This window comes from Herpailurus yagouaroundi, unplaced genomic scaffold (genome assembly GCF_014898765.1).
Source record: "Herpailurus yagouaroundi ecotype Mexico unplaced genomic scaffold, PumYag 67700, whole genome shotgun sequence".
Taxonomy (NCBI): domain Eukaryota; kingdom Metazoa; phylum Chordata; class Mammalia; order Carnivora; family Felidae; genus Herpailurus; species Herpailurus yagouaroundi.
Window position 1 is genome coordinate 2,608,774 of NW_024420499.1, and position 13,080 is coordinate 2,621,853.

At 43.3% G+C, this 13,080-nt stretch overlaps 1 protein-coding gene across 1 annotated transcript in view; it reads left to right on the forward strand.

The window, feature by feature from the left end:
• LHFPL1 (LHFPL tetraspan subfamily member 1) overlaps positions 1–12,820 on the forward strand; it is a 47,355-nt gene extending 34,535 nt beyond the window's left edge. The window contains exon 4 of the mRNA XM_040468442.1: positions 12,544–12,820. Within this exon, the coding sequence (XP_040324376.1) occupies positions 12,544–12,725 (182 nt within the window). The 3' untranslated portion in view covers positions 12,726–12,820. The remainder of the gene's footprint in view (positions 1–12,543) is intronic.
• Positions 12,821–13,080: the final 260 nt, after the last annotated feature.

Consider the following 13,080-nt stretch of genomic DNA (forward strand, 5'->3'; position numbering starts at 1 on the left):
ATTGCACACAAATACATCTTTCAAGAGAAAGCCCCTAGCATTGCATCGAGCGCTGTAGGTTCTCAGTGAAAGTCGGACTTTTCATCTGAAAGCTAGACCAGTTTGAGCTAATGATATGGTCTCATTCAGGTGGTTCCCCACTGGACTGTGTGTTGCAATCATCTGGGCCCTCTTCCCAGAGATAATAATTCTATATATCTGGAGCCGGGCCTAGAAATCTGTATTTTTTTTTCAACATTTATTTATTTTTGGGACAGAGAGAGACAGAGCATGAACGGGGGAGGGGCAGAGAGAGGGGGAGACACAGAATCGGAAACAGGCTCCAGGCTCTGAGCCATCAGCCCAGAGCCCGACGCGGGGCTCGAACTCCCGGACCGCGAGATCGTTACCTGGCTGAAGTCGGACGCTTAACCGACTGCGCCACCCAGGCGCCCCTAGAAATCTGTATTTTAAAGCTCTCTCCAGACATTTGTGGGAAGGAATAGACTAGTTGAAAAGTGTTTAGCGGGAAGAAAAAGGAGCCAAGATGCGTTGATCATTCTAGGTGTTGTGCTGAGTGCTTTATATGTGTCATATCATTTGACCTTCACAGCTGCTCTGTGAGGTGGGTGGTGTCACTTCCATTTTACTCACAGGAGGGCTGAAACTCCGAAGTGTTAAATCACTTGCCTACTGGTTCAGTTTGTAAATGACAGGTCATGGCTGCAGACACCGTTCTCTGTAATTCTCATCCAGGATCTTGTTCGTGCACCACTTGACTTCCGAGCACATATGGTCCTGGCCCAGTCTCTACCCTCTGGCTAAGTGTCACTCTTGGTCAAATACTTACCTGTCTACTGAATGGCTTTCTCTATAACAACATTCCTGCCTCTAGCTGGGGCTTGATGAATGAATACAACAAATAAAAGAGGATTAAGTGAAATAATGGATAGAAAAAGCGCCTCGTAAATTGTAAAGCTCTATACACATATTGGGTGGTGTTGCCACACGTTATTTAACATATTTGTGGCATTGGTTGTTACCTAGAGGTTCCGGGCCCAATGAGAGCCTTCAGGGTCCTATGTCTATTGGCCAATGGAGCATGGATGGAAATAGCTGAATGCTCAAAGCTGGCCTCACAGGTATGGGGCTAAATCAATGGCTGGAATGAGGGTGCACTTGCTCCTGAGTCGTGAGGTATGTCAGCTTGCCAGAAGAGCAGTGACATGGCACATAGCAGGTGGTGAGCACGTGTGCACCCTTGCTCCTTCCTCTTTCTTGACTCTATCTTTGCAGTAGAGGCTGCGGTGGCCATGGTTCAGTCTCACGGGAGGGGATCACTCAAGAAGGCCAAGTCTTCCTCCTGGCAGGCACTCACCTAGAGGATGAGGCCATTCCTGGTCAGTGTGGAGTTGAGGCTCTGATCACCCTGGAAGCAGCTGGCCCCGTGCTTGGAAGAAAAGTCCGTGGTTCCCTGGCCTGTGCCGGGAATACATAAGAGGGCGGACTCCCAAGGTGGCCAAACAGGATAAATGGAAGAAGAAAGGCCAAGTCATATGGTTGTACTGGTTGCAGTACAACCAGCCATTTGTCAATGCTGTGCCCACCTTTGGCAGGAAGAAGGGACCCAGTTGCAACTCTTAAGTCTGTTGTGATCCTGGATTTCCCCAATAAAGCCATTTAGTCCAATGAGAAAAAAAAAAAAAGTATGTAACAGTCACTCAATGAGCATATTATGGACACTTACTGTACATAAAATACTGAATGAGACACTGTACATAATTTGAAGAATTCAAGAATATAGTCTTCAAGAAGCTTTGAGGAGATGTTATATATATATGATATATGACATATATCTATATATATATCATCCATATAGCCATTTTATATATATATTATATAAACATGCATCTATTATGTCTATATATATGCATATACAGACATCTAACAAATACAACCATAATAATATCAATTACAAACCATAATGACATGAATCATCAAAAGGGATAAATACTGCTAAGGCTCATGAGAACTTTAGAATCTATCTTCTTTTAGTGTAAGTTGCCATCTATATTACAGAAAACAACTCTTGACTCTCTCTCCATATTTCTCACACTACTCCCTTGATCAGTCTCACCTCCTGTGGCCAAAGTGATTTTGAAAAATGCAAATCTGATGTCACTCCCATTCTTTAGCAATGGTCCCCATTGTCTACAGGATAAAGACTCCTTAAGAATGGCCTATATGGGCCTTGGCCGTCACGTCCATTAACACTCAAGATCTTCCTCTTGCCCGGCCACCCTCAAAATACCATGTTCTTTCAAACCTTTGCAACCTTGCATGTGCTGTGTCCATTGTTAGGAACACCCTTCTCCCCCTTCCTCAGCTAGTTAACTTCCTACTTTTTCTTGAAAACTCCTTGCCCTCTTTGAGCTGGATTTGATGCCCTACATCTATATCTTTGTTTCATCTATATAATAGCACTCGTCACACTAATATTCTCTTCACTTGTTCCACTTCTCTCTCTGGCTCCCTTTCCCTCAATCTAGTTTGTTGATCTTACCTATGTGAGAACAACATATTTAAAGAGCTCACCACAGTGACTATGAGCTGAAAAAGTTCAAGTGGATACAATCAGAAATCTATTGAGCAGATGCTAGATGAGAGAGGCCAATTTCTTAGAGAGCTCATGCTGAATCGAACAGGTACAAACACTTGGTTGGCTGGTTTTTGACCAGTCTCTTTGGGGGGAAAGTACCTGTCTTAGTCCATTTGGACTGCTGTGAGAGATGCCAAAAACTAGGTGGCTTATAAACAACAGAAATGTTTTTCTCACAGTTCTGGAGGCTAAGAAGTCCAAGATCAAGGTGCCAGCAGATTTAGTGTCTGGTGAATTCTTTCTTTCTGCCTCACACGTGGCAATCTTCTCGCTGTGTCCTCACATGGCAGGAGGGGGCATGGGAGCTCATTGGGAGGTCTCTTTCATAAGGGCACTAATCCCATTTATTAAAGCTCCACCCTCATGACCTAGTCAATTCCCAAAGGCTCCACCTCCAAATACCATCACGTTGGGCATTAAGATTTAACATATAAATTTGGGGGTTCACAAACATTCAGTCTACGGCAATTCCCAAAGCTCTTCTGAAAAGCTGCTTCAAGTGTCGTTTGATGGTCTATATAAAGAATAACAGAGTGACACGAAGGTTTCTTCAGGGGCGGGTGGGGGTCAATCTTAAGAAAGATCCAGAAGCACAATTTAAGTCGGCCTAAGACATGATTCCTCTCATTTATCCCCTAATGAAGAAAAAGATGAGCAGATTAGCTAAAACTTGGGATAGCTATGCAGGAAATAATATAAATGGGAAAGACTGGTTGGCAACATATGTGGATGGGTCAGAAGATTTCAATGGAAGGACTCTTTTTTTTTTTTGGCAGAACTATAAGGGAAAGAAAATCAACCATATCAGGGCATCTCTGTCTCCATGAGGATTTGAGTCTTTACTGAGTGCTACCCTGACTTTCTGGAAGTGGTTAGAAATAGTGACTACTAACAAAAACATGTTTTCCTGAACTACTGAAGTTTTTTCAAAGGATTTTTTTTTTTTTTTTGCCTTTGTCTCTGGCAAGAGAGCCTGATAGACTTCTGGAATCTTTAGTAGGTTCTTGGCCTCCAATCTAGAGTCTGGTTGATAGTTATGCCCAGCCTGGAGAGTAAGAAGAAAGCTGTCCTCATGGCTTTGGCTATCTTTTTACTGGGGGCTGTGGTAGGGTGTTGGAGGGTAGGGTGTTTGGCAATTGCCCTTGAATTCATTGGCTTTGCGTTATATTTTACAATTATTCATCTATGCTGAACCTAGCAGAGAAAGTTCTCTCCTCATTTAGCTTGGCTGCATTGAAAATATTTTTATGCTGCTACCTATGGAGACCCTATAGTTAGCAGTGTCTCTCTGAACAGATGGGACCACCAACTTCTTCCAAACCCTTGCTGCCTGCTTAACACAAAATGCAAGTTCCTATGGCAAAAAAAATATGTTGAATAAGCAAATAGCAACCCTAGCCCTCGTTTCATAAGTTGAGATGGTGGGTGAAGGGAGGAGCAGCTGATTTTCCTGAGCTGGGTATGCTTTGGCGAAAACTCCACTTTTATTAGGAAGAGGTCTGTTGAAGAGCTCAACCTCTCCACTCGGTCCCTATGTTCTCTAGTGTTCTAATTTTATACTAATGTTTTCTAAACTCCCCCCATCTTTCTTTTCTTCCTCTTCTACCTATCTATCCCATTGCTCTCCTTTAGACTCTTTCCTTTCTTTAATCTCTCTCTAATTCTTTCCCTTTCCCTCCACAGACTTCCAAAGGAATCTCTTTTTTTTTAATTTTTTTAACATTTGTGCATATTTTGAGAGACAGAGACAGAGCACGACTGGGGGAGGGGCAGAGACAGAGGGAGACACAGAATCCGAAGCAGGCTCTAGGCCCTGAGCTATCAGCACAGGGCCCGATGCGGGGCTCTGAACTCATGAACCGTGAGATCATGACCTGAACTGAAGTCAGACGTGTAACCGACTGAGCCACCCAGGCGCCCCAGAATGCCAACGGAATCTTAAATATCTCTCTGTAGCTGAGGTGATTGTTCTCAGGGCCAGTGCGGGCAGCCTGGTTTGCTATGAAGGCTGTGATGGCCCCACAGGTGGCTCCTAGACAGACATCCTGCATATCTGTTCTGTCTTTCTGCTCTGGGTGGTGAGGTTGAGGGCAATATGCTTGTTCCCATTGCAGGTCCCCCTCTACCTTGGGGTCACTTCTTCCATCATTTTGCCTATAAGGCTCAAGCAGTGTCTCTCAAGTGATCAGTCTCTCCCTGATTATGGGAGTAGATTTGATGATAAAAAAGATGTCACTATTGTTCTCATTGCATTCTACCTGAACCCCCTCCCTGAATCCTGACTTCATGAGTTCCTAGAATTTGGATGTCATCTTTGTATAGGACTATAGTCCCCCGTCCATACCCCTAAGCTGCTTACGTTGGTAAACAGCTCTATACCTTCTTGCCCTACCCCAAAGCTCCAAGCTACTTCATAGATCTTATCCCTTCCATTAGTCCCTTCCTCACCACATATCTGGGGCACCTTACCTCTGATCCTGGGTCATAAGCATGCCTTTTTCTGGAGTGTTAGCTCCCACAACTAGGCTTTTGGCAACACTTGCATCAAATCAAAACTTCATATATCTGAAAGTTCCATTTCATTTCGTCTAGCCCTTCATCAGTGTTGGAAGTGTCAGTGGTCATTAGGTACTTGCTATATTCTTGCTTCCCTGTCGCTTCCTCCAAACTTTCAGGGGCCAAGACTTCCATCAGATGATTTTGTAAAAGAGAAGGCTTGAGAAACCCAAAAGACAGACTTAGCTCACTCTTTTTAAATGAAGACTTCGATAAAGCAGTTTAAGATTCACAGCAAAATTGAAGGGAATGTGCAAAGATTTTCCTATATTCCCCCATGCATGCATAGCCTCTACCATTATCAACAACCCCCCCCCCATCCAGAGTGGTATACTTATTACAACTGATAAGCCTACATAGACACACCATGGTCACCTGAAGTCCATAGTTTACATTATGGTTCACTCTTGGTGGTGTACATTCTATGCATTTGCACAAATGTATATTGATGTGTATCCACCATTATACTATCAAACCGAGTATTTTCACTGCTCTACCAACACTCCATGACCTGCCTATTCATCCCTCCCCAAGCCTACCAACTCATGGCAACCTTTGATCATTTTACCATCTCCATAGTTGGAATACTAGAGTAAGTAGCCTTTTCAGATTGACCTTTCACTTAGTAATATATATTTAAGTTCACTCCATGTTTTTCATAGCTTGGTAGCTCACTTCTTTTTAGTGTTGAATCATATTCCATTGTCTGGATGGACCGCAGTTACTCTATCCATTCACCTACTGAAGGACTTCTTGCTTCCAAGAATGGGCAATTATGAATAAAGTTGCTATAAACATCCTTGTGCAGGTTTTGGTGTGGACATAAGTTTTAAACTTCTTTGGGTAAATACAAAGGAGCATGATTTCTTAATCATATGGTATAAGTATCTTTAGTATTATAAGAAATTGTCAAACTGTCTTCCGAAGTGGGTTCACTCTCTTTTATGCCTTTTCCCTCTTTCTCCAAGCAGGACTCTTTTCTTCGGATTAGTTCTCTAGCATCCTTGGCTTCTAAGCTGGCATTCTGAGCATGTTAGCTGCAGAGAGAGCCTCTCTGTTACTCTTTCCTACTCTGATTCCCAATCCTGACGCCCACACCAATGCTAGGCCCTACCAAAAGCATCAGCGTGTGGCTAACACCTCCCAGTAGTTCATAATGACCCATTTGTAGTTGGCCAGACACCATGTCCCTTAAGTACATAGGACTGGGGTTCTATGGAGGGCAGTCAGTTTAAGTAGCAGCCAGTGACAGTTTGTTCTCTAAACAGCAGAGATGTAATAATATAACTTAATGCTGAATCAAAGAAAATAGCGTCAAACTCCAAACCAATTTGATTTGCAACTTGGAATAAAAGCAACGTGTCTTGATTTAAATGTCAGGCCCACTGCTGAGTGATGATTTAATAACTTTTATGAGGGATCTTGTCATAGCAAATTCAACACTGGAATAGAGTGACTCACAGATAGAGTGTTAGAAATTGTACAGAAGAGCACAAAAAGGAACAGGCTTATCTCAGGGCCCCTCTAGAAACTTTGCATGCAGCGAATTTGCAGTTAGGACCTCTTTTCTCCCTCTCTCCTGCCACCTAATCTTTCTCTTCACAGATACATATGCATGTGTGTAGAGACCATCCCCCAGTGTGATGCCAGCTTACTGCATTATTTTCTGAGCACACAGGTCCCTGAACAATTGTAGCATGGAGGCTCAGAATTGGTCTTTATTGCTCTGTCTTTAGACAGGTACTTAATTGCTTTCTCCCATTTTAGGAGTGAGATAGCTGAATTCCAGTGGGGTTAAGAGGTTCCTTCAAAGACTCCAGTCTCCTGACTCCCAGGGCATTCCTCCTGAATACCTTGTGAGATCTCTCTCCTTGGCCTTCCCCAGCTTCCCTGAGCTAGCATACTAGAATACTCAAAGCTGACCATGCTGCAGTTCCAGCCAGCTCCCCAGGTCAATAGGGAACCATGCACAGATGTTCTTAAGGGAAAAGCTTCCATTCTGTTGGGCTAATTGTTCGGTCATCAAGATTCATTTTGGAGGTCATTCAGAGTGTAAATATCTGGTGTTTTGCCTAGATGAGGGTTGCTTAACATCAAAAATATTGACATTTTTGGCAAGATCATTTTTTGTTGTGGGAGGCTGCTTTATGTATTGTTGGATGTGTACCAGCATCCCTGTCCTCTGGTTAACCGGTCTCTTTCTACAGTGTACAACTGCCTCCAGTCTCTTTTATACAGAGATTTTAGGTTAATCTTCCCAAACTATACCTCTAACTCAGTCGTTCTTAACGGAAAGCAATCCACCACGCCCCCACTCCCAAGGATGCTTGACAATGTTTGTGGATATTTTTGGTTTCCACCACTCGGGGGGAGGGATAAGTTGCAGACATCTAGTCGGTAGAGGCCAGGGTGCAACAATACACAAGACAACCCTCCCCACCCCCACCCCACTTCACCCCCGTACAACAAAGATTTGTTTGGCCCAAAATATCAATAGTGCCAAGGCTGAGACACTGTTTTCTATCCTGCCATCCTCTGGTCAGAAAATTTCCATTGCTCCCCATTGCTTGTGGGAAAGATGCCACATTCCATGGTTCCTCCTGGTCTCGATTCAGCTTATTATTTGCCAACTACATCTTCTTTCCCGAAGCAATTCTGAATAGAGTACTGTTTCTGGAGCGTGTGGTCAACCTTCTCACTTACGTACTTTGCTCACACCAACCATTCCCACTTCCTAGAATGCCCACTTCCCGCTACTGAAGTCAAGTTGCAATGCTATGTTCTTTATAAAGCATTACCTGAGCACTTGTTGCGATGAGCACTGGGTGTCATTTGTAAGTGATGAATCACTGAATTTTGAATTCTACTCCTGAAACCAATATTGCACTGTATATTAACTAACTAAAATTTAAGTAACACACACACACACACACACACACACACACACACACACACACAAACATTTCCTGAGAGTGAATTCTCTCAGATAGAAAAAAATCTTTTTTTTTTCCCCCGGTTTTCCTGTAGAATTTCCTGCATGTCTCTTAAAACATTGAAAAAAAAAAAAAAAAAAAAACAACAACAACAACAACAACAAAAACATTGATCACATTCAGAGTAGAATGGACATTCTGAGTTGGAAGGGGATTTTTAAAATCTCTCCAGCAAAAATTCCCTTCGCTTAAAAAAAAAAAAAAAAAAAAAAAGGAAATTGAGATCCAGAAAGTTGAAGTGACTAGTTGAAGGCATTATACTTTGGATTATAGTAACTTGTTTTTTTTTTTTTAAATTAAAAAAAAATTTTTTTTTCAACGTTTATTTATTTTTGGGACAGAGAGAGACAGAGCATGAACGGGGGAGGGGCAGAGAGAGAGGGAGACACAGAATCAGAAACAGGCTCCAGGCTCTGAGCCATCAGCCCAGAGCCCGACGCGGGGCTCGAACTCACGGACCGCGAGATCGTGACCTGGCTGAAGTCGGACGCTTAACCGACTGCGCCACCCAGGCGCCCCTGGATTATAGTAACTTGTATCCTTGGCTCCATTCTTCTGGCACGGAAATAGATGACCATGGACGTTCCGTGCTGGCACTCACATCTGAACACTTGTAAGTTGGTAAAGTAATTTATCTTTCGGAGACTCCATTTTCTCAGCTGTTAAGGAAAATAATCATGGCTGTTGTGAGAGTCAAATGAGATGGTGTATTTCAAAATGTATGGCATGTAGTAGGAACTTAATATGTATTTGTCAGATGAATAGAAGAATCAACAGTGCTTCAAGGAGTAGGATTTAGGGATTGGTGATGGTTCATGGGACTTCACTAAAAGGCGATTGGAGGAAAAAGGCGGTAGCTCATCGTCACTGCTCCCTATTTTGCACCCTTTCATAGAAAGCACAAGTTCCTCTATAGGGCATCAGACCAGTGTCCAAGGTTTCTGTGGAGTAGGTGAATATTGACATCAGCTCTCAACCTGAAGCTGTGCTTCTTTAAAGGTTTGCTTCCCCTGCCTCCCCTTTGCAATGCTAGTGATGTAACCTCTTCATTTCCTCAAGCAGATAACAAGGAGGGTTGTGGGGAGAGGTTTGGATAGAAGGTATATTTCCTCTATTTCTCCTTGGCTCCCTGTGTGGCAGCAGCCTGTAGCTTAGGCGCTGTTCAGTTACCTAATAGGAGTGTCTGTGCCTCTGTGACGCTGTGACTCCATGACTCTGACTCTGAGTGGAAACTCTTGAGTGCATTTGGTGTGGCAATGGGAGCGCTTTGGTGCTGAATCCTCGCCCGGCGGTACCCGGTTCTGACTGACTTCGATAAGGTTTATTGAAGTCCTTCTAGCCAGGTCTTCACTCCGGAGTTGCCCGCTCTGTCAACTTTCTTCCTGCCTAGAGCTTAGAGGTAATGGCATGCTATGCATCTATTCCTTTCATTTACAGAAACAAGTCTTTCCCTGGTCCCTGGGTGCATATATCTAATCAAAATGTCCCCGCTACTCTAATGGGAGGATGAGCTGACAAGCAACTGAAGAAACAGAATGAGACTTCGGATGCCTTGTCTGGACTAGATTGGGAGCATTCCAGAGAGGAGGAAGTTGCCTGACAGTTAGTCCACCTCAGAGCTGGCGCCTGTCTACTCTACCATGTGAGCACAGGAGATTTCGGTTAGAGGGGTCACAGGGGAAGCTCAGGTGGATCTATTACAAATTAATTTAGGGACCCCTCTTTAGGGCTTGTAGGTCAAGGGTCCTATAAGAGGAAAATGGCTTTTGAGAAGATGAAAAAAAAAAAAAAACAACAGTAGCAGACAGAGTACCAGATTGAGAGTAGAGAGACTTGGTCTGGATCCTTGCCTCTACCTCTCTGTTTTGGAGAGAGTTCCTAAGGCTATCAACTGAGCCTCACGATTCCTGTCTGTGAACTGGGCACAATAAAACCTGCAGCCTTCTTCCTAGGGATGGCAGAAGTTGAAGGTTTGCCCGTCTCTACAGTTTTCACCTTGTGAAACCCAAAGCATTATATAAAACCTCCTACTTTTAGTAAGAGAGGGAGTATGTATGTATGTCTAAGGGGAGGCGTGACAAGGTGGTTAAGGAACAAATTTATTGTTTGCTTGCCTCAATGTGGTATTCTTCAGTTTACTCTTCCCAGAGTCCCACCCATCATTGTTCATGTTGAGGCCAGTCTGTAGATAGCTAGATTATTTTCCCTAAGAATGGTTCTCTTTCAAATTCACTCCATCTATCTAAGGATTGCATTGTTTCCATTATCTACTGTAGTCTGGCTTTCGCTATAATTTTCAGTGGGGCCATGTGACTTCAGGGAGTTATATGACTGCCTCCATCTATGGTAAAGCAGTATCTCTGCTGAAGAACTGAAGTTTGACATTTGCCATGGGAAGGGATAAGGGATCCATTCATTCATTCAAGTATAGAAGGCAATATACACAGTACTCATGAGGGCCTCTGATGAAGGAATTTGACTTAGGGAGGTCAGGGAGGGCTTCACTAAGGAATCAATGATTGGGCTGAGCTTTGAAGAATGATTGAAAATTCACTAGGCAAAAAGAGTGGTGAGAAGTATATGTGCACATGCCTACGTGCAGTAAGCATTTTAGGGAGTAGACTATGCATAGGCCTTATGGTGACAAGGATCGTAGCACATTCCAGAAACAAACAGAACAATACTATGGCCGGTTTTGTAACTTTAATAAAAAAATTAAGTCATAAGTTTGGATGTTGAGGGTTAAAAAATGTAAGTGTACCCACCTTTGGAGTATTGTCAGGCTAAATCATGCACACTGAGCACCCACTGTTGACACAATATGGGAGCTATTATCAAGAAAGAAGCTAATGCATCTGCACTGTTGAGCCAATCTAGAAGGGGGTAAAGGGTAGATGAAAAATACTTGATATGCAAATTTTCCTCCCAAAATTTTGACCAACAGGTACACCCATGTAAGGGATATATGGACAAACTCCTGGTAGGATACTCGTTGAGGTGACTTGAGCCGACTGGGGTTAATCTAGGAAAGTTTCTTGGAAGTCCTGGATAGAGTTCCAAGGTAGATATGAGTTGGTGAATAAGAGGAAAGAAGCTGTTTCTGGCAGGAGAGACAGCATGAGTGATAATTTGGTGGTAGAAGGAACACTATTTCTGGGGTGAGAATTTCGGGATATATAAGGCTGTCCCGAATAGAGGAGCAAAGCAGCCTAACTTGGGACCATCTTAGACTCTTTATATGACATGCCAACTAGTCAATTAGAAGAAGTAAAATTAACATTCACTGGGCACCAGGTGAACAGAAGAAATTGGTTATTAAAAAGTAAATTGTCATGAAGATCAGTCTTGACATCTCCAACTGACTGTAGTTAGACCTAGCTTTCTGCAAGACTGTGAGGTAGGTGAAGGTCACTACCTATGTCTTTTCTCAGGATCCCACTGCAGTTTCCTATCACTGGCATCCATTCCAATTGCTGGAGTCTTGTTTGCTTAGGCACTTGATTTTTAGTAATTAGTTGTTAGTCTGTTCCCTTATAAATTAATCGCTCTCTTTTCTTTGGGCACTGACATTTTCTGAGGGAAAATTCTCAGAGAAAGCACAAATACTTCAAAGGACAGTATCTACTTCTGATAGGATGGCAGGTGGTAGAGTGGATGTTTTTGAACAGGTGACCTCCCCCATTACCCTTCAAACTTAAACTGCTGCCTCACAAGCTTGGCCTTGATTCCAACGCATGTTTCTTCCCTCGATGATGCAAGGGTAGGTTAAGACAAAGACATGTCGTAAACAGCACGGGATTTTTATTGATGTTTTGCCTGTCAAATCTCCTGATGATGCAGAATATGATTCTTTGGAAATAGTCTATGCACATCAGTGTGGTGAAAAACGCGGAGCTTTAGAGTCAAGATTAGCCAGTGTTTATACCCTGACTCTATCGCTGTTCATCTGTGTGATTTTTCACAATTAACTGAACCTGTGCCTCAGTTACCTCATCTAATATAAAACGGGGACAATAAGAGTGTCTATCTCATATAGTTACTGTAATGGTCAATGAGATATATGTCCAAGGAGTTTACCATAGTTCTTGACACGTGATTAAGTGGCTCTTGTCATCATTCTCATTAGCATCACCACCACCATTACCACCCACACCACCCCCAGGTTCCTACTGTAACAGAATAAAATTCTGTAACTTCTTTCTAAAGCAAATACCAGCCATAAGCCCAAGAGGAAAAGGAGGAAACAGGAAGCCAACTTGTATTTGCTCTTTCGTATTATCACATTAACCCTAACACCCCAAAGAGAATGTATGAGAAGACAACCCAACCTTTATATCTCTGTCCCTATTTCTACAGGTACCTGTCGGCTTGGCTGGGCCTATTACTGTGCTGGAGGTGCAGCAGCTGCAGCCATGTTGATCTGCACCTGGCTCTCTTGTTTTGCTGGAAGAAACCCCAAGCCTGTCATGTTGGCGGAGAGCATCATGAGGAACACCAATTCTTATGCCATGGAGCTTGACCACTGCCTCAAACCTTGAGTTTTGGCAGAAGATTGGAAAGGGTGGGAAAGAGAAGGGAAGGGAGCCTTGAAAAGAGACACTAAGGGGCGCCTGGGTGGCTCAGTCGGTGAGGCGTCCGACTTCGGCTCAGGTCATGATCCCGCAGTTCATGAGTTCGAGCCCCGCGTCGGGCTCTGTGCTGACATCTCAGAGCCTGCCTGCTTCGGATTCTGTGTCTCCCTCTCTCTCTCTGTCCTCTCCCCACTCGTACTGTTTCTCAAAAAAGGAATAAATGATAAACGTCCAAAAACTTAAAAAAAAAAAGAGAGACACTAAGACAAGGCCACTTGCTACCCACCTGCTAGGAGTATAGCCTAGCGTTTGCATGCTTTTT